This window comes from Oncorhynchus mykiss, chromosome 9 (genome assembly GCF_057628025.1).
Source record: "Oncorhynchus mykiss isolate SJ-2025 chromosome 9, ASM5762802v1, whole genome shotgun sequence".
NCBI lineage: Eukaryota > Metazoa > Chordata > Actinopteri > Salmoniformes > Salmonidae > Oncorhynchus > Oncorhynchus mykiss.
In genome coordinates this window covers 47,634,857-47,662,208 of record NC_143030.1, presented here as the reverse complement: position 1 = coordinate 47,662,208, position 27,352 = coordinate 47,634,857, and the positions used below count along the sequence as shown (strand labels likewise).

At 41.1% G+C, this 27,352-nt stretch overlaps 1 protein-coding gene across 2 annotated transcripts in view; it reads right to left on the bottom strand.

The window, feature by feature from the left end:
- The window catches only part of LOC110532144 (semaphorin-3F), a 117,227-nt gene that overhangs the window by 55,191 nt on the left and 34,684 nt on the right, over positions 1-27,352 (bottom strand). For both annotated transcript variants that reach the window (XM_021615788.3, XM_090184359.1), the window contains exon 2: positions 228-361. In XM_021615788.3, coding sequence (XP_021471463.3) covers positions 228-330 — 103 coding nt within the window. In that variant the 5' untranslated portion in view covers positions 331-361. The remainder of the gene's footprint in view (positions 1-227; positions 362-27,352) is intronic.

Genomic DNA, 27,352 nt, shown 5'->3' with positions numbered 1-27,352 from the left:
CTTTCATTTTATAATTATTGTTTGGTGAATAAAGTGAAATTGAAGTATTTTATTGGAAGACATGTCGCTCTCAAGACCCCAGCTCTGAAGTCTCACATGAAACTAAAATTGAAAGAGGTCATTCATAGTTAAATACACTGAAAGGGCATTCATAGTTAAATACACTGACTGTAATTGCCTTAAGTTGCTGTTGAACACTCACATAAAATTTGTAAGGTAAGGCTCACCTTTGTATGACAAATGCACTCTGGGAGCAGTCCGTGCATTGGCATGGCAACTGTAGACACATAAACTCAGTAGAAAGAGGAGGAGGGCTTGGGTGGTCTCCATAGCAATGACAGCAGTGTTAACCTTTGGAGTCCTACAAAGGGGAAAGGTAAAAGCAGTACAGATTAACTGAACATCACTTAAAACCGTCAAATCATTGCAACCATTTAGAGAGACTTCGACATAGAGGCCTTCACGAGTACAAAAAGTTAGAGCCATTCCAAAATGGACCAAGGTCTTTTTTTACATCTGGACCCGATACGCATCAATACATTTTTCAAACATAGAGACCAGTTCCAAACGGACCGTAGGACAACTAGACCCATTCCGTACAGACCTTGTCGGATCCAGACCCTTTCCAATCAGAGCCGAGTGACGGAAGCAGCAGCAAGAGCAATTTATTTGTTACTTTATTAACCAGAGGTGATGAAGCGCGAGGGACAGGAGGTAGAGAGGTGACGCTCTAGCAGGGGCCGTGCTGTGTGTAGGCTACTGTGAGTGTGAGCGATTATACAATCTCTCTCTCTCTCTACTGCAGCAGTCGGGTTCGGATCAGTATGGGCACAGTTAAAATTACACATACCTGGTTATTCGGGTACAGGTGGATCCGTAAAGATCTCTACCTCCACAACCACTGAAATATCCCTTGCACAGAAAAGTGTTGTTTTGAGAAGTTAAAAATAACTTCCAGTCCTCTAAAATGTCCCATTCACATTGAAATCACCCACTCAAAAGCCTTGACCCTGATAATAATCTGTTTGCAGGTCAGTGAGCATCGAAGCTTTCAGAGTTAAGACTAAAATGTCCTCATTACTGAGATATATCATTAGCATGTCAATAGCTACAAATTCTAATTCCATGAACACTATCAATAACAAGACAAGAAAAAAAAGAGTGCACTTACAACTACCATCTGATGCAGAAATATTGGGAACTAGTAAACATTAAGTGCCGGTTTCGCTGACACACATTTAGCTAAGTCCTGGACTAAAAAGCACAGTCAGTGAAGATTCCTCGTTGAGAATGTTTTTTTTTTTTGTCCAGGACAAGGCCTAATACTGTGTCTGGGAAACCCGCCCTAAGAAAGCTATCCTATTTAAAGAGCAACTGAACGTACAGGAATAAGCAACTTCTCCTTTTGAAAACAGCCTATGTGGCATCATATGAGTCAAAAACATTTACTCTAGTATCAAAATTGACTACAAAGTGTAAATAGGATAATTTCGGTCATAAAGTCAGTCTCATCCAAAACTGAGACTTGCAAGATAATTAAGAAAAATGGTATGTTACAAAACGAAGGGTACCGTTACAGTTTTCCCCATGTTGGGTTTATTTCAATCCTACCCACATGCCCCCAGCTGGCAATGTAACAGTTTAGACTTTACATCCGTCCCCTCACCCCGACCTGGGCGCGAACCAGGGACGCTCTGCACACGTCAACAGTCACCCTCTCAACAGTCACCCTCGAAGCATCGTTACCCATCGCTCAACAAAAGCCACGGCACTTATAGAGCAAGGGGAACCACTACTTCAAGGTCTCAGAGCAAGTGACTTCACCAATTGAAACGCCACTAGCGCGCACCACTGCTAACTAGCTAGCCATTTCACATCAGCTACAGCAGCACCCAAGTATTCATCAATTCAGAGCGCAGCTACACAAGACCCAATCGTAATGCCCATGGTCAATTGGTTTGACATTCGATATTCCTATTGGGCAAGTTGGGACAACGGGAGGTTGGTGGCACCTTAATTGGGGAGGACAGGCTCATAGTAACAGAACGGAACCAATGGAATGGTATCGAATTCATCAAACACATGGTTTCCATGTGGTTGATACCATTCAATTCACTCCATTCGAGCCATTGTTATGAGCCGTCCTCCCCCCAGCAGCCTACTGTGTTAGGGATCATCAATAAATTACACAATGTACATGGGACAATATTTTAAAATGTCGATAGCTCCAAATTTCAATGACTCAAACCAACTATAAATTGTAGAAATTCAAATACAAATATTGAAAGCATTTAATGAGACAACTAAAAGGTGTGCAATATAAAATATTGTCCCATTTACATTGTGTAATTTATTGAAGGTCCCTAACTAGCCCCACAGATAGGCTATACAAGGTCAAACCAACTTTGCCACAGTAGCACACTGGCCGGCTGAAGAAAATTGGTTAGCTTGCTAGCTAGTCTAGGTTACTTCAAGACACAAGACCTCATTAGACTGTTTCAACTTATCTATAAGGGTGAGTGAGTGTAACTGTGTACTGTTTTGGCAGAGTGAAAGAAAAAAAGCTTCGCACATTTGAACGCACACAAGAGACACCCACATCAAAGCACACCTCCAAAACCCAAATCGCTTTCTGTATCAATTCCTAATGAGGGGAATATAAAAAAATGAAAAAATAAAATGAGGGGAATTGAAACAGTGGCCAAATCAGGAAGTTCAGCCCCCCTTTAACATAGTGAGAATAGACCACTTAAACGATCATTGAACTGTTCAACTTTGTAGAAAGCCTTATCAAGTCATTCCCATTCAGGGGCTTCTTTACAACACGGATACCCAGATAAATATGATGCCAATCAATGACAACAATACAGAAAAACCAGTGAGACAGAAAACTCAACCTGGTTCACATGATTCCGTTTAGGGAAATGTACTGTTCCTGTGATTGGGTTCTTAGAAAATAGATTGGCTATCAGACAGCCAGGGAGCAGCACAAAGTGGATGTCTCTATTGACCTGTGTGCCCTTCCCCTGACACTGGGACAGTGGTGGAGTAAAAAAGACTGTGAAAGTGGGGCAACTAGAACTTAACCATGAGTGACATGCTCCAAAAGAGATGAGGAAAGTGAGCACTCCGAGACAGAGTTCTTAAACGCTGCAGCCAAATCCTGGCAGCTAATACAAATCCCTGCCACATTGTCTTGCTTTAAATCTGAAACTCTTTTAGTAAGAGACTGTCTAAAAGCACGAGAACCACCAATAAGGATCACACACACACTCACTCACTCACTAGGCCTCAAAATCAAATGTAAATCACGTCTGTTTAAGTTAGGGCGTGGGTGCTGTACTTTATTTCCCCACATATACCCAAGGTTAATGACGGGTTATCATAACTGTAACATAAACAGCTCAGACACAATACAAAGATGCACAATACAAACGGTTTAAAGAAGCGGGAGGCAGTCCAATCACCTCTGACCAGATACTGAATCATCGCAAACAGCCACCGTTCGTAGTCACCCAGCAGGTGATCACTTACACAACATGGCAACTTGCTGCTTTTAGCCGTTCGTTGACACGGTGGGTCTGAGCTGTTACCTTCAATGATAATATTGCTTTTCTCTGTCAACATGCTTACAGTGCAATCGGAAAGTATTCAGACTCCTTCAGTTTTTCTACATTTTGTTACGTTACATTCTTACTCTAAAAATTGTTTTAAATCCTTATCAATCTACACACAATACCACATAATGTCAAAGTGAAAACAGTTTATTTTTTTTGCAAATGTATTGAAAATGAAAAACAGAAATATCTTATTTACGTACAGTTGAAGTCGGAAGTTTACATGCACCTTAGCCACATTTTTAGCCAAGTTTTTCACAATTCCTGACATTTAATCCTAGTAAAAATTCCCTGTCTGATCACCACTTTATTTTAAGAATGTGAAATTACAGAATAATAGTAGAGAGAATGATTTATTTCAGCTTTTATTTCTTTCATCACATTCCCAGTGGGTCAGAAGTTTACATACACTCAATTCGTATTTGGTAGCATTGCCTTTAAATTGTTTCACTTGGGTCAAGCGTTTCGGGTAGCCTTCCACAAAATTCCCACAATAATTTAGGTGAATTTTGGCCAATTTCCTCCTGACAGAGCTGGTGTAACTGAGTCAGGTTTGTAGGCCTCCTTGCTCGCACACGCCTTTTCAGTTCTGCTCACAAATTTTCTATAGAATTGAGGTCAGGTTTTTGTGATAGCCACTCCAATACCTTGACTTTGTTGTCCTTAAGCCATTTTGCCACAACTTTGGAAGTATGCTTGGGGTCATTGTCCATTTGGAAGACCCATTTGCGACCAAGCTTTAACTTCCTGACTGATGCCTTGAGATGTTGCTTCCATATATCCACATAGTTTCCCTTCTGATGATGCCATCTATTTTGTGAAGTGCACCAGTCCCTCCTGCAGCAAAACAACCCCACAACATGATGCTGCCACCCCCATGCTTCACGGTTGGAATGGTGTTCTTCGGCTTTTTCCTCCAAACATAACAATTATCATAATTGTCAAAAAGTTATATTTTTGTTTCATCAGAACAGAGGATATTTCTCCAAAAAGTATGATCTTTGTCCCCATGTGCAGTTGAAAACTGTAGTCTGGCTTTTTATGGCGGTTTTGGAGCAGTGGCTTCTTCCTTGCTGAGCGGCCTTTCATCTGCACAAGGTCCTTTGCTGTTGTTCTGGGATTGATTTGCACGTTTTACACCAAAGTACGTTCATCTCTAGGAGACAGAACGTGTCTCCTTCCTGAGTGGTATGACGGCTGCGTGTTCCCATGGTGTTATACTTGCGTACTGTTGTTTGAAAAGATGATAATTTTCTGGAATTTTCCAAGCTGTTTAAAGGCAGTCAACTTAGGGTATGTAAACTTCTGACCCACTGGAATTGTGATATAGTGAATGATGAGTGAAATAAATTGTCTGTAAACAATTGTTGGAAAATTTACTTGTGTCATCACAAAGTAGATGTCCTAACCGACATGTCAAAACTATAGATTGTTCGCAAGAAATTTGTGGAGTGGTTGAAAAACAAGTTTTAATGACACCAACCTAAGTATATGTAAACTCCCGACTTCAACTGTATTTATTTCCCTTAACAATCTACACACAATACCCCATAATGAAAAAACAAACCTCTACGGAGCTCTATGGACAATTCCTAATGACCTCATGGCTTGGTTTTTCCTCTGACATGCACTGTCAACTGTGGGACCTTATATAGACAGGTCCCACCCTAAAAAATAGGGTCTGAATACTTACACTACCGGTCAAAAGTTTTAGAACACCTACTCATTCAAGTGTTAACTTTATTTTTACTATTTTCTACATTGTAGAATAACAGTGGAGACATCAAAACTATGAAATAACGCATGTGGAATCATGTGGTAACCAAAAAAGTGTTAAACAAATCATAATATATTTTATATTTGAGCTTCTTCAAATAGGCACCCTTTGCCTTGACGGCAGCTTTGCACACTTTTGGCATTCTCTCAACCAGCTTCACCTGGAATGCATTTCCAACAGTCTTGAAGGAGTTGACTGCTTTTCCTTCACTCTGTGGACTCCTCCCAAACCATCTCAATTTGGTTGAGGTTGGGAGATTGTGGAGGCCAGGTCATCTGATGCAGCACTCCATCACTCTCCTTGGTAAAATAGCACTAGAGGTGTGTTGTGTGATTGTCCTGTTGAAAAACAAATGACAGTCTCAATTTCCACCGGTCTAATGTCCATTGCTTGTGTTTCTTGGCCCAAGCAAGTCTCTTCTTATTATTGGTGTTCTTTAGTAGTGGTTTCTTTAAAGCAATTCGACAATGAAGGCCTGATTCACACAGTCTCCTCTGAGCAGTTGATGTTGAGATGTGTCTGTTACTAAGCATTTATTTGGGCTGCAATTTCTGAGGCTCGTAACTCTAATTAATTTATCCTCTGCAGCAGAGGTACTGTAACTCTGGGTCTTCCATTCCTGTGGTGGTCCTCATGAGAGCCAGTTTCATCGTAGTGCTTGATGGTTTTTGATGGTCAAAGCGCTTGACTGACCTTAATGTTTTAAAGTAATGATGGACTGTAATTTCTCTTTGCTTATTTGAGCTGTTTTTGCGGTAATATGGACTTGGTATTTTATCAAATAGGGCTATCTTATACCTCCCCTACCTCATGAAGCTGTTGAGAGAATGCCAAGAGGGTGCAAAGCTGTCATCAAGGCAAAGGGTGGCTACTTTGAAGAATCGCAAAAATAAAATCTATTTTGATTTGTTTAAAACTTTTTTGGTTACTACAAGATTCCATATATTTTATTTCATAGTTTTGAGGACTTCACTATTATTCTACAATGTAGAAAATAGTATATATATATATTTTTTTTTTACTTGCATGAGTAGGTGTTCTAAAACTTTTGACCAGTAGTGTATGTAAATAAGCTATTTCTGTTTTGTATTTTTAATAAATGTGCAACATTTTCTCAACCTGTTTTCACTTTGTCATTATGGGGATTTTTTATTTACTTAATCCAATTTAGAATAAGACTGTAACGTAACAAAATGTGGAAAAAGGGAAGGAGTCAGAATACCTTCCAAATGCACTGTTCATTGTAGAAATTATTTAAGATACTCTTCAAAGAGGTAGAGTTTCAGACATTTTCAGGAAGATTTGCAGGAACTCCGTTGTCCTGACTGCAGGGGAAAGCTTGTTCCACTATTGGGGAGCTTTTACTGGGCTGAGCAGGAGCTGCCCTCCCATAGGGGTTGGAGGCCCAAGATACCAGAAGGTGGCTGAACGGAGTGCACTGGGTTGGGATATAGGGTTTGAGCATAGCCTGAAGATAAGGAGGGCAGTTCCCCTTCCTGCTCCGTAAGCAAGCGTGAAGGTCTTGAAGATGATGCGAGCCTCCACTGGAAACCAATGTCATGTGCGGCGGAGCGGGGTGACATGGGAGAACTTCGCAAGGTTGAACACCAGGCGGGCTGCGGAATTCTGGATAAGTTGAAGGGGTTCGATGGCACAAGCATAGAGCCCAGCCAACAGTGAGTTGCAGTAGTCCAGACGGGAGATGACAAGTGCCTGGATTGGGACCCGCACCACTTCCCGTGTGAGGAAAGGTCATACTCCGGATGTTGTAGAGCATGAACCTGCAGGAACGAGTCACTGCTTGGATGTTTGCAGAGAACGACAGGGTGTTGTCCAGGGTAAAGCCAAGGTTCTTTGCACTCTGGGAGGGGGACACCATTGCGTTGTTGAAATGCCTGGTAATAGGGAATCATTTATATTTTATAATGAATAGGCTGACACATTACCTTTAGCTACAGTATATCTCACCACCATGCGTTTCCATCTCCTCCTTTCTCTCCTTCATTCCTTTCTTGAGTGCAGTGATAGGGGCTGTCAACAGTTTAATTAAATATGTTTTGTTGTGGGGCCTCCCGAGTGGCGCAGTGGTCTAAGGCACTGCATCACTACAGATCCTGGTTTGATACTGGGCTGTGTCACAGCCGGCCACGACCGGTAGAACCATGAGGTGGCGCACAGTTGGCCCAGCGACATCAGGGTTAGGGGAGGGTTTGGCCGGCCGGGATGTCCTCGACCTTCGCCTCTCCCGAGTCCATATGGGAGTTGCAGCGATGGGACAAGACTGTTACTACCAATTGGATATCATGAAATCGGGGAGAAAAAGTGGGTAAAATAAATAAATAAATGTTTTCTTGTGAAAACACGTTACTATCAATGTTCCCGAACAGATTTCACTTGCTTTCCCAAATGATGTACTGGGTAGCTGCAGGAACATGGTTGGAGAGCCCATGGCATACAGAGTTTGGGCAGAATATCACCTGTCGTGCAGCGAGGTGATGCTCCTCAAACGGTGGTTGATGCATGAAGATAAATAAGTGTTCTTATAAGCCCAGATATTTCTATATGCAATCCCGTGTGAAAGCAGAGTTTTGATGCTTGCCACTAAAAAGAGCAGGATCCCAGCTGAAACTATATTTAGGACTATTTCTCAGCTGCTCCACTATAAAACCAGAGTAGCCTACCCGACATGATTTCAACTGCGGGAAAACAGCCTCCATTCACTAATTGAATGAATACAGATGATATGTCTTTTTTTCCCCTGCCCCTGTTCCTATCCATTTGATAATTGGGCATTCTAAATCGATTTGAAAATATATATATTAGTAAAGGCAAGAGTAAATTGGGAATAGTCCGATGGGTGAAAATATGATCGCTTGATGAGAGAACAGAGTGTGCAGCCTAAGGCAAGGAACAGAGAGCAAGCATTTTTGCAACTTTTTCATATAGTCAATAGCCTATAGTCACATCATGCAGTTTTGATTTCTAAGACATTCTAAGGTTTGTGTCATTCACAACTAAATTAGCCAAATAACTCTAAATCTAGCGTATAGAACCTGTTTCAAATTATCACTTTTACACTCAACATAGCCACTTCATATGCACACTGGCTCCGGAATAGAAAAATATCCTTATATATTTTATTAAATTATATTATCTTATTCCATTATATTATTCTTACAATAAAATCATATAACATGAAATAATGGCATGGGACTTATTAGCATATCTTGTCTCCTAAATGAACTAGCCTACAGCCTATGGAATGACTTATAGCCAGATAACGTAGGACGACTACATTTTGTTCATATCATTATGTTTCTTTAGACCTGCCTAAAAAAATAATGAATTTATTGTGATGGTGTATATTAAATTAATTTTAAATATAGATGTTCCAAAGGCGCACATCAGCGGCTTGTATGCTTGGAGGCCTGGAGATGCTAAACGTGTTTATGTTAATTAATGGCCAATTGGTTTCTTGAGGAGGGGCAGAACTCTGGACATCTTGAAATCAGTGGTCAGGGATGAGTTAAGTGAGGAGTAGGAGATGATCTCCAGAGATGGTCTGGAGAAGGCAGGGGATGGGGTCAAGTTGGCAGATTGGGGGATGGGGTCAAGTTGGACATCACTAGCCGCGGGTTTTTAACTGGAGAGAGAGGAGAGAAAGAAGTCAAGGTGTAGGGTAGTTCTGTGTGAGTTGGATCAGTGGGGTCTGTGAATGAGGAGTGGATGTCGTCAACCTTATTTTCAAAGTGTTGACAAAGTTTTCCGCAGAGGGAGGAGGGAAGGGGATGAGGTGGAGGATTAAGAAGGGAGGAGAAAGTGGAGAAGAGTTTCCCAGGGTTGGAGGCAGACGCTTGGAATTTAGAGTGATAGGAAGTGGCTTTAGCACTGATACAGAGGAAGAGGAGAGAGTGGAAGGATAATAGGTCCTCCGGAAGTTTTGTTTTCCTCCATTCAGCTGCTGTTCTGTTAGCACGCAGTGAGTCATTCAGCCACGGAGTGGGAGGGGAAGGTCGAGCCAGCCGGGAGGAAAGGGGACAGTGAGAGTCAAAGGATGTGGAAAGGGAGGAGAGTAGGGTCAAACAGGCAGAGGCAGGAGGCAGGAGAGAAAAGGATTTAGGAGAAGGGAGAGAGGATAGGATAGAAGAGGACAGATTAGTGGGAGAGAGAGAGCGAAGATTGAGGTGGCACAAATCAAATCAAAGTTTATTGGTCGCATACACAGATTTGCAGATGTTAAAGCAGGTGCAGATAAATGCTTATGTTTCTAGCTCCAACAGTGCACTAATATATAATATAAAAACTAGAAATAAAAAAATATCAGAATGAGCAATATCAGAAAGTGTCCGGAATATAAATATATATAAATGGTGTGTATAGCAGTGGAGGCTACTGAGAGGGGGACGGCTCATAATAATGTCTGGAAAGGAGCGAATGAAATGGCATCAAACAATTGGAAACCATGTGTTTGATACCATTCCACTAATTCCACTCCAGCCATTACCACAAGTCCGTCCTCCCCAATTAAGGTGCCACCAACCTCCTGTGGTGTATAGACAGTACATGAATAGAAAAGTGTGTATAGCAGTAGTTATATAGGATGACCAGAATACAGGCGCTGTTGCGCCTTCTTCACCACGCTGTCGGTGTAGCGGAACCATCTCAGGTCCTCAGTGATGTGCACGCTGAGTAACTTGAAGCTTTTGAACCTCCCTACTGCTCTCTTGGCTGTTGCCTGTAGTCCATGATCAGCTCCTTTGTTTTGTTAACGTTGAGGGAGAGGTTATTTTCCTGCCACCACTCCGTCAGGGTGCTCAACTCCTCCATGTAGGCTGTCTCGTCGTTGTTGGTAATCAGGCCTACAACTGTTGTGACGTCAGAAAACTTGATGATTGAGTTGGAGAAGTGCATAGCCATGAAGCCATGTGTTAACAGGGAGTACAGGAGGGGGCTGAGCACACACCACTGTGGGGCCAACGTGTTGAGGATCAGAGTGGCGGAGGGGTTGTTCCCTACCTCACCAATAGAGGTCGGCCCGTCAAGAAGTCTAGAACCCAATTGCACAGGGAAGGGTTCAGACGCAGGACACTGAGCATAGTGATGAGCTTGGAGGGAACTATGTTGTTGAAGGCTGAGCTGTAGTTGATGAACAGCATTCTCATATAGGTATTCCTCAGGTGGGATAGGGCAGTGTGCAGTGCAATGGCGATTACGTCGTCAGTGGATCTGTAGGGACAGTATGCAAATTGTAGTGGTGTCGGGTATGGTAGAGGTGATATGATCCTTAACTAGCATCTCAAAGCCCTTCATGGCTACTGACGTGTTTGCTAAGTTACCGTCGCTTTCTTGGGTACATGAACAATGGTGGACACCTTGAAGCAAGTTGGAACAACATACTGGGATAGGGAGATTGAATTTGTAGTAAACACACCAGCTGGTCTGCACATGCTCTGTGGAAACAACTTGGGCCGGCAGCCCTGCAAGGGTTAACACCACACAGACCTGTGGTACAAAGCCCATGAATATTATCTAGCCTCCAATACCCTACTCAACAAATTGGATGCAGTCTATCACAGTGCCATCCGTTTTGTCACCAAAGCCCCATATACTACCCACCATTGCGACCTGTACAGGCCCTCGCTTCACACTTGTCGCCAAACCCATTGGCTCCATGTCATCTACAAGACCCTGCTAGGTAAAGTCCCCCCTTATCTCAGCTCGCTGGTCACCATAGCATCACCCACCTGTAGCACGCGCTCCAGCAGGTATATCTGTCACGTTCTGACCTTTATTTCCTTTGTTTTGTATTTATTTAGTATGGTCAGGGCGTGAGTTGGGTGGGCAGTCTATGTTTGTTTTTCTAGGTTTTGGGTATTTCTATGTTTCGGCCTAGTATGGTTCTCAATCAGAGGCAGTAGTTGTCTCTGATTGAGAATCATACTTAGGTAGCCTGGGTTTCACTGTGTGTTTGTGGGTGATTGTTCCTGTCTCTGTGTTTTGCACCAGATAGGGCTGTTTTTGGTTTTCCACGTTTATTGTTTTGTAGTGTTCATGTTTATCTGTTTTTATTAAACATGAATCAATATAACCACGCTGCGTTTTGGTCCGCCTCTACTTCACCACAGGAAAACCCTTACAATATCTCTCTGGTCACCCCCAAAACGAATTCTTTCTTTGGCTTTCTCCTTCCAGTTCTCTGCTGCCAATGACTGGAACGAACTACAAAAATCTCTGAAACTGGAAACACGTATCTCCCTCACTAGCTTTAAGCACCAGCTGTCAGAGCAGCTCACAGATTACTGCACCTGTACATAGCCCATCTAGAATTTAGCCCAAACAACTACCTCTTTCCCTACATTATTTATTTTAATTCATTTATTTATTTTGCTCCTTTGCACCCCATTATTTTTATTTCTAATTTGCACATTCTTCCACTGCAAATCTACCATTCCAGTGTTTTACTTGCTATATTGTATTTTCTTTGCCTCCCTTATCTCACCTCATTTGCTCACATCGTATATAGACTTGTTTCTACTGTATTATTGAATGTATGTTTGTTTTACTCCATGTGTAACTCTGTTGTTTATGTCAAACTTCTTTGCTTTATCTTGGCCAGGTCGCAATTGTAAATGAGAACTTGTTCTCAACTTGCCTACCTGGTTAAATAAAGGTGAAATAAAAAAAATTAAAAATCTGGTGTTCACAGATGTATTCTGGAGTTAGTTCCAGATGACAAACAGTTCACCTCAGAAGTCTAGATAGGGGTGGTCCTATCAATTGCAATAAGGAATGCACAAATCCACAAAATGAGACAAACAGGAAAGCCTCAAAGGATCCCTCAAATGAAATTCAAGGACAAAGGGATGGAACAAACAAGCTGGTACACAGTGTTCAAGCAAAGTTTTTCATGTTCATTTTGTCGTAGACAAAAAAGATTTGTCTTGTCAATTTTTTTTTATATTTTTGTGTGACATTAGTTGACTAAGTCTGAATCCCGTCATCCATCCTGTCATAGGTTTAAGCCGACCGGGTGGTGGCCATAGCTCCTGAGAACATGTCAACATCTCTTAGCTCACATGCCACTGGGCAAAAACTGGTTGAATCAATGTTGTTTCCACATAATTTCAACAAAATAATCAACGTGGAACACTGATGGTATTTGCAAAAAGTAATCAACGTAAGGACATTTCTTTTTTTCACCCAACTTTTTACTTAAATCCAATGTCATGGTGCCATTTTTTGTTTCATTTCGGGTTGAATTCACGTTAGTTGACAACAGAACCAATTGTAAATCAAAAATAGATGTTGAACTGACATATGTGCCCAATGGGACACTACTGTCTGCTCACATTTCACGCTGCAATCCGAGTCATTAAAGTGGTGTGGAAAGAGCTGTGTGCTGCCCCCAGAGAAAACATGTTGGGGCCTGAAAACCTGCAACAGTTGATACAACCTTTCACAGCATTATTGTCCCATAAAGTAGCAACGTGCATGCCCTGCCCACCTGAGCATGTCTTTTTCAGACATTTATTTCCTGTGTTTGAGGGGTGCAAAATCCACTTGTCACTTTGGCACCAGTCCCTCCTGCAGCAAAGCACCCCCAACATGATTCTGCCACCCCCCGTGATTCACAGTTGGGATGGTATTCTTTTTCCTCCAAACATAACGATGGTCATTATGGCCAAAAAGTTAGATTTTTGTTTCATCAGACCAGAGGACATTTCTCCAAAAAGTACAATCTTTGTCCCCATGTGCAGTTGCAAACTGTAGTCTGGCTTTTTTATGATGGTTTTGGAGCAGTGGCTTCTTCCTTGCTGAGCAGCCTTTCAGGTTTTGTCGATATAGAACTAATTTTACAGTGGATATAGATACTTTTGTACCTGTTTCCTCCAGCATCTTCACAAGGTCCTTTGCTGTTGTTCTGGGATTGATCTGCACTTTTTAAACCAAAGTATGTTCATCTCTAGGAGACAGAATGCATCTCCTTCCTGAGCGGTATGTCGTCCCATGCTGTTTATACTTGTGTACTATTGTTTGTACAGATAAACGTGGTACCTTCAGGCGTTTGGAAATTGCTCCCAAAGATTAACCAGACTTGTGGAGGTCTACAATTGTTTTCTGAGGTCTTGGCTGATTTCTTTTGACTTTCCCATGGTGTCAAGCAAAGAGGCACTGAGTTTGAAGGTAAGCCTTGAAATACATCCACAGGTAAACCTCCAATTGACTCAAATGATGTCAATTAGCCCAGAAGCTTCTAAAGCCATGACATCATTTTCTGGAATTTACCAAGCTGTTTAAAGGCACAGTCAATATAATGTATGTAAACTTATGACCAACTGGAATTGTGATACAGTGAATTATAAGTGAAATAATCTGTCTGTAAACAATTGTTGGAAAAATGACTCATGTCATGCACAAAATATATGTCCTAACCGACTTGCCAAAACTATAGTTTGTTAACAATAAATTTGTGGAGTGGTTGAAAAACAAATTTTAATGACTTCAACCTAAGTGTATGTAAACTTCCGACTTCAACTGTAAATCTCGCTGGATTGCTTTCATTTTAATCCTACAACTCTTTCAAACTCTTGCTTGTGCCTGTTGTTTCCCATTAACGTTATGACTGTGGAAATGTTTGCAATGGCCCGTAAAACACCCCGGTAATGGTTGAAATTGGCTCAATGGAATACAATGGCTTTCGTTGAATCTATAAAAACAGCTTTGTTTGGGATTTAACGCACCATCTCGACACCAACATCACAAGAAAGATTACTTTTTTCAATTCCACAAAAATGTACACCCATAAAGTTATCAAGAAAAACAGTTGAAATGTATACAAATTAGATACGCTGAAATGAAAGCAACTTCCGAAAATGAACACTCGGATTATAGTGATATTATGTCTGACCTCGCAAACAATGTAAAGTATATTTAGATAAGTGTAATCTAGAGCCAAGTGTGTTGATATTTAATCTGAGGGTATCCTGCTATTGACACACTTGAGAATTATGCAGGAGAAAGTGACAACAACAGTAATTAATAAGGAAGTCCAGACAGCACAGGTGAGTGCAGGAAAGTAAGTGTTTGGTGGATGCAGCCCTGTTCCACCCCTTTATGTTAATGTATTAATATATGGAAATTCACTCAGTGTATTTATGCAAATGTCACACATACCATTTTGTTTTTATTTTAACACCAGATATTTAAAAATACCTGATACAATAAGAAAAACTATGAGTGCATTCTAAGGGGGAAAAAAGCTTAATTTTACAATAAATGTAATACCTGAATTCCCACCAAAATTCCTGAACTCATTCAATATTTGTCCGTGCAAGTAAAATGTTTTATGTGCCATAATTCAGTCAATATCTGATAGATTAAAACATTCAAAACGTTTGGAGTATCTTCATCAACAGTCCAACTGTTGCATTTATTATAATTGTTTTAAAACCTTTTAAACAATTTTGATGACTGTTGCTACATAAATAACCAGGGACAGGCTATAGCTGAGTACTAATCCTTGATCTTAGAATACTATATAATGATTCAATTCATCACTAAGAAATACATTAAAAGTTACAGTAAATGGATGTAGTAACTGCACAGGAATTCCCCAAGATATATGACTTTCCTTGAGGCATGAAGATATTGAATCAGTGTCGTCAAACTCATTTCCACTATTTGTCATAAGCATTTTCTTTTTATACAATGGCCTTCACTTTGATATTAGAAAAGCTAAATTGCTCTGGAGTACTGTACTTGAGATTATAGTTAAACCATGAGGTCGAAGGAATTGTCTGTAGAGCTCTGAAACACGATTGTGTCGAGGCACAAATTTGGGGAAGGTTACCAAAAATAATCTGCAGCATTGAAGGTCCTGAAGAACACAGTGGCCTCCATCCTAATTAAATGGAAGAAGTTTGGAACCACGAAGACTCTTCCTAGAGCTGGCCGCCTGGCCAAACTGAGCAATCGGGGGAGAAGGGCCTTGGTGACGAAGAACCCGATGGTCAATCTGACAGACCACTTGAGTTCCTCTGTGGAGATTGAAAAAACTTCCAGAAGGACAACAATCTCTGCAGCACTCCACCAATCAGGTCTTATGAAAATTGCATTATTTGGCCTGAACGCCAGGAAACCTGGCACCATCCCTACGGTGAAGCATGGTGGTGGCGGGGGAAAGATGAAGAGAGCAAGGTACAGAGAAATCCTTGATGAAAACCTGCTCCAGGGCACTCAGGACCTCAGACTGGGGTGAAGGGTCATCTTCCAACAGGACAATGACCCTAGAGGAGTCAGGAAAGTCAGAAATAGAGATAAAATGAATCACTTACCTTTGAAGATCTTCATCTGGTTGCAGTCACAAGGGTCCCAGCTACACAATAAATGTTTGTTTTGTTTGATAAAGTCCCTCTTTATATCCCAAAAACACAGTTTTGTTGGAGGGTTTTGCTCAGTAATCCACTGGCTCAAAGGCAGTCAAAACATGCAGACGAATACATCCAAATAGTACCGTTCGTCGAAACATGTCAAACAATGTTTATAATTAATCCTCAAGTTGTAAATTGTCTAAATAATCAATAATATTTCAAAGGAAAAACAACGAAGGGCGCTGTCACGACTCTCACCGAAGGTGGCTCCCTTGCCTGTTTGGGCGGTGCTCGGCGGTCTTCGTCGCCGGTCTACTAGCCGCCACCGATCCCTTTTTCCTTTTCTGTTCGTTTGGTCTTATTAGTTGCACCTGTTCCTTATTGTGTTTCTTGATTTTTGTCTATTTAAGCCTGTTAGGCCCGCCTAGGTTTGTGCGCAATTTTTATACTGTTAGTTTGTGGATGTTCGATTGTATTTTATTTTTCCGGACATTTTGGGTCCTGTGTATGGGCCGGTCAGTTGATGCGCCTTGTGTTTTTGGCGTGACCGTTTTTTCCGGTAATAAAATATACATTTATTCGAACCCTCTGCTCTCTGCGCCTGACTCCAAACCCACTGTTCTTAAAGGACTCTGGCAGAATCCCGTTGTCCCAGGAGGAGACAGTAGCTATGGAGACATACGTCACTGAATCTCTGGGACAGGGGTACATGTGAAGAAAAAGGAGGGAGGTCTGCGTCCGTGCATTGATTATAGAGGTCTAAATTCCATCACAGTGGGGTTTAGTTACCCACCTCTCATCGCCACGGCAGTGGAATCATTTCACGGGGCGCGTTTCTTCACAAAACTGGACTTTAGGAGTGCGTATAATCTGGTGCGTATCCGAGAGGGAGATGACTGGAAGACTGCGTTTAGTACCACATCTGGCAATTATGAGTACCTCGTCATGCCGTATGGGTTGAAGAATGCTCCAGACGTTTTCCAATCTTTCGTAGACGAGATTCTCAGAGACCTGCACGGGCAGGGGGTGGTAGGGTATATCGATGACATACTGATCTATTCTGCCACACGCGCCGCGCACGTGTCTCTGGTGCGTAAGGTACTTGGGCGACTGCTGGAGCATGACCTGTATGTCAAGGCTGAGAAATGTGTGTTCTCCAAACAAGCCGTTTCCTTCCTGGGTTATCGCATTTCCACCTCTGGTGTGGTGATGGAGTGTGACCGCATTACAGCCGTGCGCAATTGGCCGTAATTGGCCGACGACCGACCACGTTAAAGGAGATGCAGCAGTTTTTAGGGTTTGCCAATTACTACCGGAATTTTTGGTCAGGTGGCTGCTCCCGTGTATGGTCCAGTGTATGGGCCGGTCAGTTGATGCGCCTTGTGTTTTTGGCGTGACCGTTTTTTCCGGTAATAAAATATACATTTATTCGAACCCTCTGCTCTCTGCGCCTGACTCCAAACCCACTGTCCTTAAAGGACTCTGACAGGTGCGCACTCGGTCACGCACGCAAACCAGCACTGCATGATTCTACAGTCCACTGACAGAAAGGTCTCTTTCTTCTTCATTTTTCAGAAAAGAAGCCTGAAACAATGTCTAAAGACTGTTGACATCTAGTGGAAGCCATAGGAACTGCAATCTGGGTCCTAACCCATGAGATACTCTATAGGCATTCAATTGAAAACTACCCACATCAAAAAAATCCCACTTCCTGGATAGATTTTCCTCAGGTTCTCGCCTGCCATATCAGTTCTGTTATACTCACATACATTATTTTAACAGTTTTGGAAACTTTAGAGATTCCAAAATTAATATGCATATCCTAGCTTCTGGGCCTGAGTAACAGGCAGTTTACTTTGGGCATGCTTCTCATCCAGATGTCGAAATACTGCCAAGCCATAAGAAGTTTTAAGGGTCTAATTACTTACGCAAATGTGATATTTTTCATTTTTTTGTATACATTTGCAAACATTTCTAAAAACCAATTTTTACTTCATCATTGTGGGGTATTGTGTGTGTAGATTGATGAGCGGAAAAAAACTATTTAATCAATTTTAGAATAAGGCTGTAACGTAGCAAAATGTGGAAAAAGTTAAGGGTTCTGAATACTTTCCGAATGCACTGTATATCTGGACAACTGTAATTTGATCCAGAATGCACTAAGTATACAAACTTTAATTTGACCCAGAATGCACTAAGTATACAAACATCTCAAAAGTTCACCACAGGTGAAACAAAGACTAAAGAGCACAAGAGAGCAGAAGTTTACCCAGGACTTTGAGGGTTTAGTGTCTATAAAGAATGTTGATACATTTCCAAAAACCACCATTCATAGTAATCCTCCTGCTCTTGGTTTCTCTGTTTCATATAACCAGGCTTATGGAGGTTATTTTTTTCCTAAAGGCACATTTCTGGCAGGAGAACTGTGGATATGGACGGTAAAAATAAAAGCATACAATAAGTGGTTCCTAAGGCTTTTGGATCCTTCTGCAGAAGGAATTTCAAATTTCAAGTGCAGATTTTATGATTTCAAGTGCAGATTAAGAGCTGGTTGAAGTAACAGATTGTATATGGTTTTCTAGGGCACATGGTCACAGGGGAAATGGAAGGACGTGCCCAAGAGGCCATTTCTTCTGTATGTCACCATGCATACTGCATCTCCAACAGTACAGGGCCCATAGAGATACAACTAGTGTTCGATCTCTATGACTGGGCCCTTATTTCCCCTCCCATTCTTTGCCACACCATTCATTCATGAAAGTATATTGATGAAGACTGGGATCATATCAAATGGGGTTTTCCGTGCTTCAGCAAACAATATATTCACAGAAGAGGGGTTCAACAACCAAGACAGAAGTTAAAAAGAATGACTTGCCCAGGAAACTCTTCCAACTGTACCTATGCGTTTCCATCTGGAATAAAGTCTGAGACAAACATGATTATCTCAACTCTGACTGGTGTTTTGAGTGCTCTACCGCTAGGAACCTTGAATTAGTCAAACTGTAGAAATTGTTACGGTATTTCACTGCCTCCAAGTCAAATAGCATCAGTTTAAATAAATCGAATCAAAATGATAATGTCTTAGGATCCCTCTGAGGGTTTCCATCTTTGATTTGATCATGTGAACGTCGAGCATTCCACAAGTCAAATCAATTCAACTCAATAAAAAGACAAAGGCTGGAATTAAACATAGCATATTTTCCTCACTGTGACTCAGACTAGAAGTGTTACACAGTTCAGCAAGCTTGTCCTTGAGTTTTAGCCTAAAGTTCTCTGGTTTTGTCTCCCCTAACATCAATCAAGTCAAGCTCCTGAACGCTAAAGGAATGCATGCCACAGACATTTACCATAGAAGAAACCTTGTAGGAGCCTGGCAGTCATAGCTAGTCAGTCTAGTATTTAGCTGAGGGGAATGTGACTTCGGATCATGTGAGAGCTTGGCCAGCGATTAGTGCCTGATGTTGGTCTGAGTGGTCGTCCCTACACTCTTAGAAAAAAGGGTTCCAAAAGGGTTCTTTGGCTGTCCCCATGGGAGCACACTTTTTGGATTCCATGTAGAATCCTCTTTTTAAATAGCACCTTTTTTTCAAAGAGTGTAGGGCTGTTACTGTGACCATATTGTGGTCATGACCACAGTTAAATTCCACGTAACCGTTTAGTCACGGTAACTAGGCTTCTCCATAACTGCCCTCTGATGCTGCTGATGGTCATTAGTAGCCTACTAAACTTGCTAACTGCCAGTCGCTAAAGGCCTGGTACACAACAATTGATTGTCCCTCTAATCACTCTGACATCAATGCAAATCAAATCAAAAATCAAATCAAACACTATGAAGGCCCTTGAGGCATGAGCTCATGTTGCGCAACATTTCTATAGGCTATGAAATTGTGAGAAAACAGAGTTTTGATGGCCTCTATTAAAAAGAGGAGGATCCCATCAGCATTCTATAGGCTAAGCCTACTATATGTATTTCTCAACTCTCCTAATATTAAGCACATTGCTTCGCTTTACAACATGAGTATAGCCTACCTGGCTGGCATGAAAATTAACCGTGGGAAAAGCGTCCTCCATATGCTAATTAAGTGCATAGATTACGTGTTTTTCCCCCTTCCCCTGTTCCAACAGGTGCATGACAATGGTCCATTTTAAATCAAAACTAATTTCACACATACATTATTTACTATTTGTAAAGACAATATTAAATTAAGAAAAGTCTGATGGGTGACAATATTATCACTTGTGAATGATGTCATCACTTGTGAATGATGTCTTTTCACTTGTGAATGATGCCCAGCATGTGCAGTAAGGCAAGAAACAGCACATGCCTTTTTTTGCTCCTTTTTCGAATCAGTCGTACACATCATTTAGCCTAGCCACATAGGCCTATATGTTTTGATAAGTTTGGATCACAACTAAAGTGGAAATATAACTCAAAATGCAGTCTATACGCCTAGGACCTGTGGAACACAGTTAGAGAGCACATAGCCTACAGAGCCTAGTGAAATGTGTTCTTATTAGCCTAGTCATTGTGCAATCGCATGTAAAAGCAGAGTTTTGACTGGCCACCATTTAAAAGAGGATCCCAGCTTTCAGGTTCTGCTATATTTATTACTCAATTCTTAAAATTAAGCACATTATTCCATAATAACTGACCTTAATGTCTTAAGGTAATGATGGACTGTTGTTTCACTTTGCTTATTTGAGCTGTTCTTGTCATAATATGGACTTGGTCTTTTACCAAATAGGGCTATCTTCTGTATACCACCCCCTACCTTGTCACAACACAACTGATTGGCTCAAATGCATTAAGGAAAGAAATTCCACAAATTAACTTTTAACAAGGCACACCTGTTATTTGAAATGAACATTCCAGGTGGCTACCTCATGAAGCTGGTTGAGAGAATGCCAAGAGTGTGAAAAGCTGTCATCAAGGCAAAGGGTGGCTACTTTGAAAAATCTCAAATCTCAAATATATTTGAATTTGTTTAACACTTTTTTGGTTACTACATGATTCCATATGTGTTATTTCATAGTTATGATGTCTTCACTATTATTCTACAATGTAGAAAATAGTAAAAAATAAAGAAAAACTCTTGAATGAGTAGGTGTGTCCAAACTTTTGACTGGTACTGTATATTCCTCATATTATAAAATAATATAAAATATTTAGACAGAATTCTAAGCAAGTCTTATCTGATAAATTAACTAGTGTAGCCCACAGCCACATGGCATAGCCAGATCAGGGCCTAACATAAGGACAACTCAGAATATGCTATTCTGTTCTTCTGAAAAAGGCCACATTTTCTTCGTATCATGTTTCTGTAGACCTGTCTAAAATAAATAATGGATTTATTGTGATGGTGTAGGCTATATTAAATGGATTTATTTGACTTTTTAAAATATTGTCTGCATCAATGGCTTGTAGACTATGCGTGGCAGTCAGGAAATTCTGAAAGTGTTTATGTTAATTAACAGTAAACTACCGTGAGACCGGTAGTTAATTGTGTGACAATCACCGTCTGACAAAATGTCATGACCGCTACAGCCCTAGTCATCCCCATGCAGCATCTCTCCACACGTGCCGGCTGGGGGACAGGGCTGTCAACGTGAGAGCTCATTAGCTCGGCCTCTTGGAAAGAAAGCTGCGACAGGCTTGGAGGGCGACCCCAGGAGGGACAGCGACCGCCAGCGCGGGTCATGTTTCCACATCGTCTACAAAAAAAAACTAAGAATTATTTACCCAAGCCCAACCCTTGCTGTTAGTGCCATCTCCTGCAACACCGGGTGGGTCTCTCTCTCTGTCTTTCTGTCTCTCATTCTCTCTCTATCTCTGGAATGGCAACAGCACATGCCATATAAAGTGCCTTCAGAGAGTATTCATACCCTTTGACTTATTCCACATTTTGTTGTTTTACAGCCTGAAATCAAAATTGATTAAATATATACAAAAATTACATATCTACACACAATACCCCATAATGACAAAGGTAAAACATGTTTTTAGAAATGTTTGCAAAGGTATTGAAAAATTAATACAGAAATGTCTCATTTACATATCTCATAAGTATTCACACCCCTGAGTCAATGCATGTTAGAATCACCTTTGGCAGCGATTACAGCTGTGTATTTCTGGGTACGTCTCAAAGAGCTTTGCACACCTGGCATGTACAATATTTGCACATTATTATTTAAAAAATTCTTCAACCTATGTCAAATTGGTTGTTGATCATTGCTAGACAACCATTTTCAAGTCTTGCCATATATTTTCAAGCATATTGTCACATGTGCTCCCTCTCCAGCCTCTAGGTCACCAAGCTGCTCGTTAGAGCGCACAGGTGTCACCAGCGGTACGCACGTAATGATACTCACCTGGACTCCATCACCTCCTTGATTACCTGCCCTTTATATGTCACTCCTTTTAGTTTCTTCCCCAGTTGTCATTGTTCCTGTTTCATGTCGGTGCGCTGTTTGTGTTTCTTGTTTTGTTCATTTATTTATTAAATGTATTCACTCCCTGAACTTGCTTCCTGACTCTAAGCGTACATCGTTACACATATTTAAGTCAAAACTGTAACTTGACCACTCAGGAACATTCACTGTCTTTTTGGTAAGCAACTCAAGTGTAGATTTGGCCTTCTGTTTTAGGTTATTGACCCGCTGAAAGGTGAATTCATTGCACAGTGTCTGGTGGAAAGCAGCCTGAACCAGGTTTTCCTATAGGATTTTGCCTGTGCTTAGCTACAATCCGTTTATTTTTATCCTGAAAAACTCCCTAGTCCTTAACGATTACAAGCATACCCATAACATGATGCAGCCACCACTATGCTTGAAAATATGGAGAGTGGTACTCACTAATGTGTTGTATGATTGAGGCAAATCCAATAACACTGTATTCAGGACAAAAAGTTAATTGCTTTGCCACATTGTTTGCAGTATTACTATAGTGCCTTGTTACAAACAGGATGCATGTTTTGGATTTAAAAAAAATTCTGTACAGGCTTCCTTCTTTTCACTATGTCAATTAGGTTAGTAAATTGTGGAGTAACTGCACTGTGTTGATCCATCCTCAGTTTTTTTTCTCCTATTACAGCCATTAAACTCTGTAACTGTTTTAATATCACCATTAGCCTCATGGTGAAATCCCTGAGCAGTTTCCTTCCTCTCCGGCAATTGATTTAGGAAGGTGCCTGTAGCTTTGTAGTGACTGAGAGTATTGCTACAGCAACCAAAGTGACATTAATAACTTCAGCATGCTCAAATGGATATTCAATGTGAGATTTTTTTCCTACCCATCTACCAATAGGTTCCTTTCTTAGCGAGGCATTGGAAAACCTCCCTGGTCTTTGTGGTTGAATCTGTGTTTTGAAATTCACTGCTCGACTGAGGGACCTTAAAGATAATTATATGTTTGGGGTACAGAGATTTAAGCACTATTATTGCTCACAGACTGAGTTCATTCAACTTCTTATGTGACTTGTTTAGCACATTTTTACTCCTAAACTTATTTAGGATTACCATAATAAAGGGGTTGAATACTTATCAACTTTTCATTTTTAATTAATTTGCTAAAAAATCTAAAACATAAATCCCTTGACATTATGGGGAATTGTGTGTAGGGGCCAATGACAAAAAATCTCAATTTAATATTTTGAAGTTCAGGCTGTAACACAAAAGGTGGAAAAAGTGTGTGAATACTTTCTGGAGGCAATGTAAATCATAGAATAATGAAAGTCAATCAAATACCCCTGTGAAACTTTTACTACTACAATGCTGTATCACCTACAGTGCCTTGCGAAAGTATTCGGCCCCCTTGAACTTTGCGACCTTTTGCCACATTTCAGGCTTCAAACAAAGGTATAAAACTCTATTTTTTGTGAAGAATCAACAACAAGTGGGACGCAATCATGAAGTGGAACGACATTTATTGGATATTTCAAACTTTTTTAACAAATCAAAAACTGAAAAATTGGGCGTGCAAAATTATTCAGCCCCTTAAGTTAATACTTTGTAGCGCCACCTTTTGCTGCGATTACAGCTGTAAGTCGCTTGGGGTATGTCTCTATCAGTTTTGCACATCGAGAGACTGAAACTTTTTCCCATTCCTCCTTGCAAAACAGCTCGAGCTCAGTGAGGTTGGATGGAGAGCATTTGTGAACAGCAGTTTTCAGTTCTTTCCACAGATTCTCGATTGGATTCAGGTCTGGACTTTGACTTGGCCATTCTAACACCTGGATATGTTTATTATTGAACAATTCCATTGTAGATTTTGCTTTATGTTTTGCATCATTGTCTTGTTGGAAGACAAATCTCCGTCCCAGTCTCAGGACTTTTGCAGACTCCATCAGGTTTTCTTCCAGAATGGTCCTGTATTTGGCTCCATCCATCTTCCCATCAATTTTAACCATCTTCCCTGTCCCTGCTGAAGAAAAGCAGGCCCAAACCATGATGCTGCCACCACCATGTTTGACAGTGGAGATGGTGTGTTCAGGGTGATGAGCTGTGTTGCTTTTACGCCAAACATAACGTTTTGCATTGTTGCCAAAAAGTTCAATTTTGGTTTCATCTGACCAGAGCACCTTCTTCCACATGTTTGGTGTGTCTCCCAGGTGGCTTGTGGCAAACTTTAAACAACACTTTTTATGGATATCTTTAAGAAATGGCTTTCTTCTTGCCACTCTTCCATAAAGGCCAGATTTGTGCAATATACGACTGATTGTTGTCCTATGGACAGAGTCTCCCACCTCAGCTGTAGATCTCTGCAGTTCATCCAGAGTGATCATGGGCCTCTTGGCTGCATCTCTGATCAGTCTTCTCCTTGTATGAGCTGAAAGTTTAGAAGGACGGCCAGGTCTTGGTAAATTTGCAGTGGTCTGATACTCCTTCCATTTCAATATTATCGCTTGCACAGTGCTCCTTGGGATGTTTAAAGCTTGGGAAATCTTTTTGTATCCAAATCCGGCTTTAAACTTCTTCACAACAGTATCTCGGACCTGCCTGGTGTGTTCCTTGTTCTTCATGATGCTCTCTGCGCTTTTGACGGACCTCTGAGACTATCACAGTGCAGGTGCATTTATACAGAGACTTGATTACACACAGGTGGATTGTATTTATCATCATTAGTCATTTAGGTCAACATTGGATCATTCAGAGATCCTCACTGAACTTCTGGAGAGAGTTTGCTGCACTGAACGTAAAGGGGCTGAATAATTTTGCACGCCCAATTTTTCAGTTTTTGATTTGTTAAAAAAGTTTGAAATATCCAATAAATGTCGTTCCACTTCATGATTGTGTCCCACTTGTTGTTGATTCTTCACAAAAAAATACAGTTTTATATTTTTATGTTTGAAGCCTGAAATGTGGCAAAAGGTCGCAAAGTTCAAGGGGAACTAATACTTTCGCAAGGCACTGTATCATGATCCGTACAACGTTGAAGATGGCGCCGATAGATAAGAGCTGTGTTCGAATTCTCATACTAACATATTGTATACTACATACTTAATGAGTATATACTACATACTAATCGTTCATTTTAGTATACTGTAAACAAATGGTATCATTTCAGTTGTGTATACTAGCGCTACGCCTGTCTACTGGAAGTTGATACTGTTGCTTTGCAACCTCTTGCTAGCTTGTTACCATAGCAAATTACTAGCTAGACACTTCGGTGTGTTCATAAATTCAATCTGGAGTGCCAAAGTGCATTTGTAAATTCAGAGCATTACCATATTGTATGTTTGTAAATTCAGTGTTTCCCTCTCGGAGCATTCAGAGCCCATACTGGAAGCTCTGGCCGAGGTGTAGGGTTGATCCGAGCGTACTGACCTTCACAATGTTCAGAACGCCTCCCCAATTTCTCCTTCACCCAAATCCAGATAGCTGATGTTCTGAAAGAGCTGCAAAATTTGGACCCCTACAAATCAGCTGGGCTAGACAATCTGGACCCTCTCTTTCTAAAATTATCCACAGCAATTGTTGCAACCCCTATTACTAGCCTGTTCAACCTCTCTTTCGTATCGTCTGAGATCCCTAAAGATTGGAAAGCTGCGTCAGTCATCCCCCTCTTCAAAGGGGGAGACACTCTAGAACCAAACTGTTACAGACCTACAGTTGAAGTCGGAAGTTTACATACACCTTAGCCAAATACACTTAAATGCAGTTTTTCACAATTCCTGACATTTAATCCTAGTAAAAATTCCCTGTCTGAGGTCAGTTAGAATCACCACTTTATTTTAAGAATGTGACATGTCTGAATAATAGTAGAGATAATTATTTATTTCAGCTTTTATTTCTTTCATCACATTCCCAGTGGGTCAGACGTTTAGATACACTCAATTAGTATTTGGTAGCATTGCCTTTAAATTGTTTAACTTGGGTCAAACATTTTGGGTAGCCTTCCACAAGCTTCCCACAATAAGTTGGGTGAATTTTGGTTCATTCCTCCTGACAGAGCTGGTGTAACTGAGTCAGGTTTGTAGGCCTCCTTGCTCCCACACACTTTTTCAGTTTTACCCACACATTTTCTATAGGATTAAGGTCAGGGCTTTGTGATGGCTACTCCAATACCTTGACTTTGTTGTCCTTAAGCCATTTTGCCACAACTTTGGAAGTATGCTTGGAGTCATTGTCCATTTGGAGTCATTGTCCATTTCGACCAAGCTTTAACTTCCTGACTGATGTCTTGAGATGTTGCTTCAATATATCCACATAATTTTCCTACCTCATGATGCCATCTATTTTGTGAAGTCCACCAGTCCCTCCTGCAGCAAAGCACCATCACATGACGCTGCCATCCCCATGCTTCACGTTTGGGATGGTGTTCTTCGGCTTGCAAGCCTCCCCCTTTTTCCTCCAAACATAACGATGGACATTATGGCCAAACAGTTCTATTTTTGTTTCATCAGACCAGAGGACATTTCTCCAAAAAGTTGACTGGCAAGGTGACTGGGACTGTGTTTTATTACAAACAGTCCAGTTATTTTCTTCGTAAAGCAATTAAATGAGCATAAAGTCAGTAAGGAGACAAAGTGGAGTCGCAATTTAACGCCTCAGTCACAAGATGAATGTGGCAGGGACTCCAGACAATCATGGATTATAAGGTGAAAACCATCCACGTCGCGGACACCGACGTCTTGCTCCCCAGACATGCTAAACACCTTCGCCCGCTTCGAGGAAAACACATTGCCGCCGAATTGGAGACCGTAAGCATTCGTTCTCCGTGGCCGATGTGAGTAAGACATTTCAGCTTGTTAATTCTCGCAAGGCTGCCAGCCCAGACGGCATCCCTAGCCGCGTCCTCAGAGCATGAGCAGACCAGCTGGCTTGCTTATTCCATTTGTAACTCTGTGTTGTTGTTTGTGTCGCAATGCTTTGCTTTATCTTGGCCAGGTCGCAGTTGTAAATGAGAACTTGTTCTCAACTAGCCTACCTGGTTAAATAAAGGTGAAATAAAAAATAAAAAAATACACATTTTTAAAATGCTTGGCAAGTCAGAGGGCCTCAGACTCACAGAATATTTTGTTCACAGACTATGTCAATGCCTCCCCTCCACCTGCGGATGCACCTGTGGCATAGTCTTGAGACATTTAACC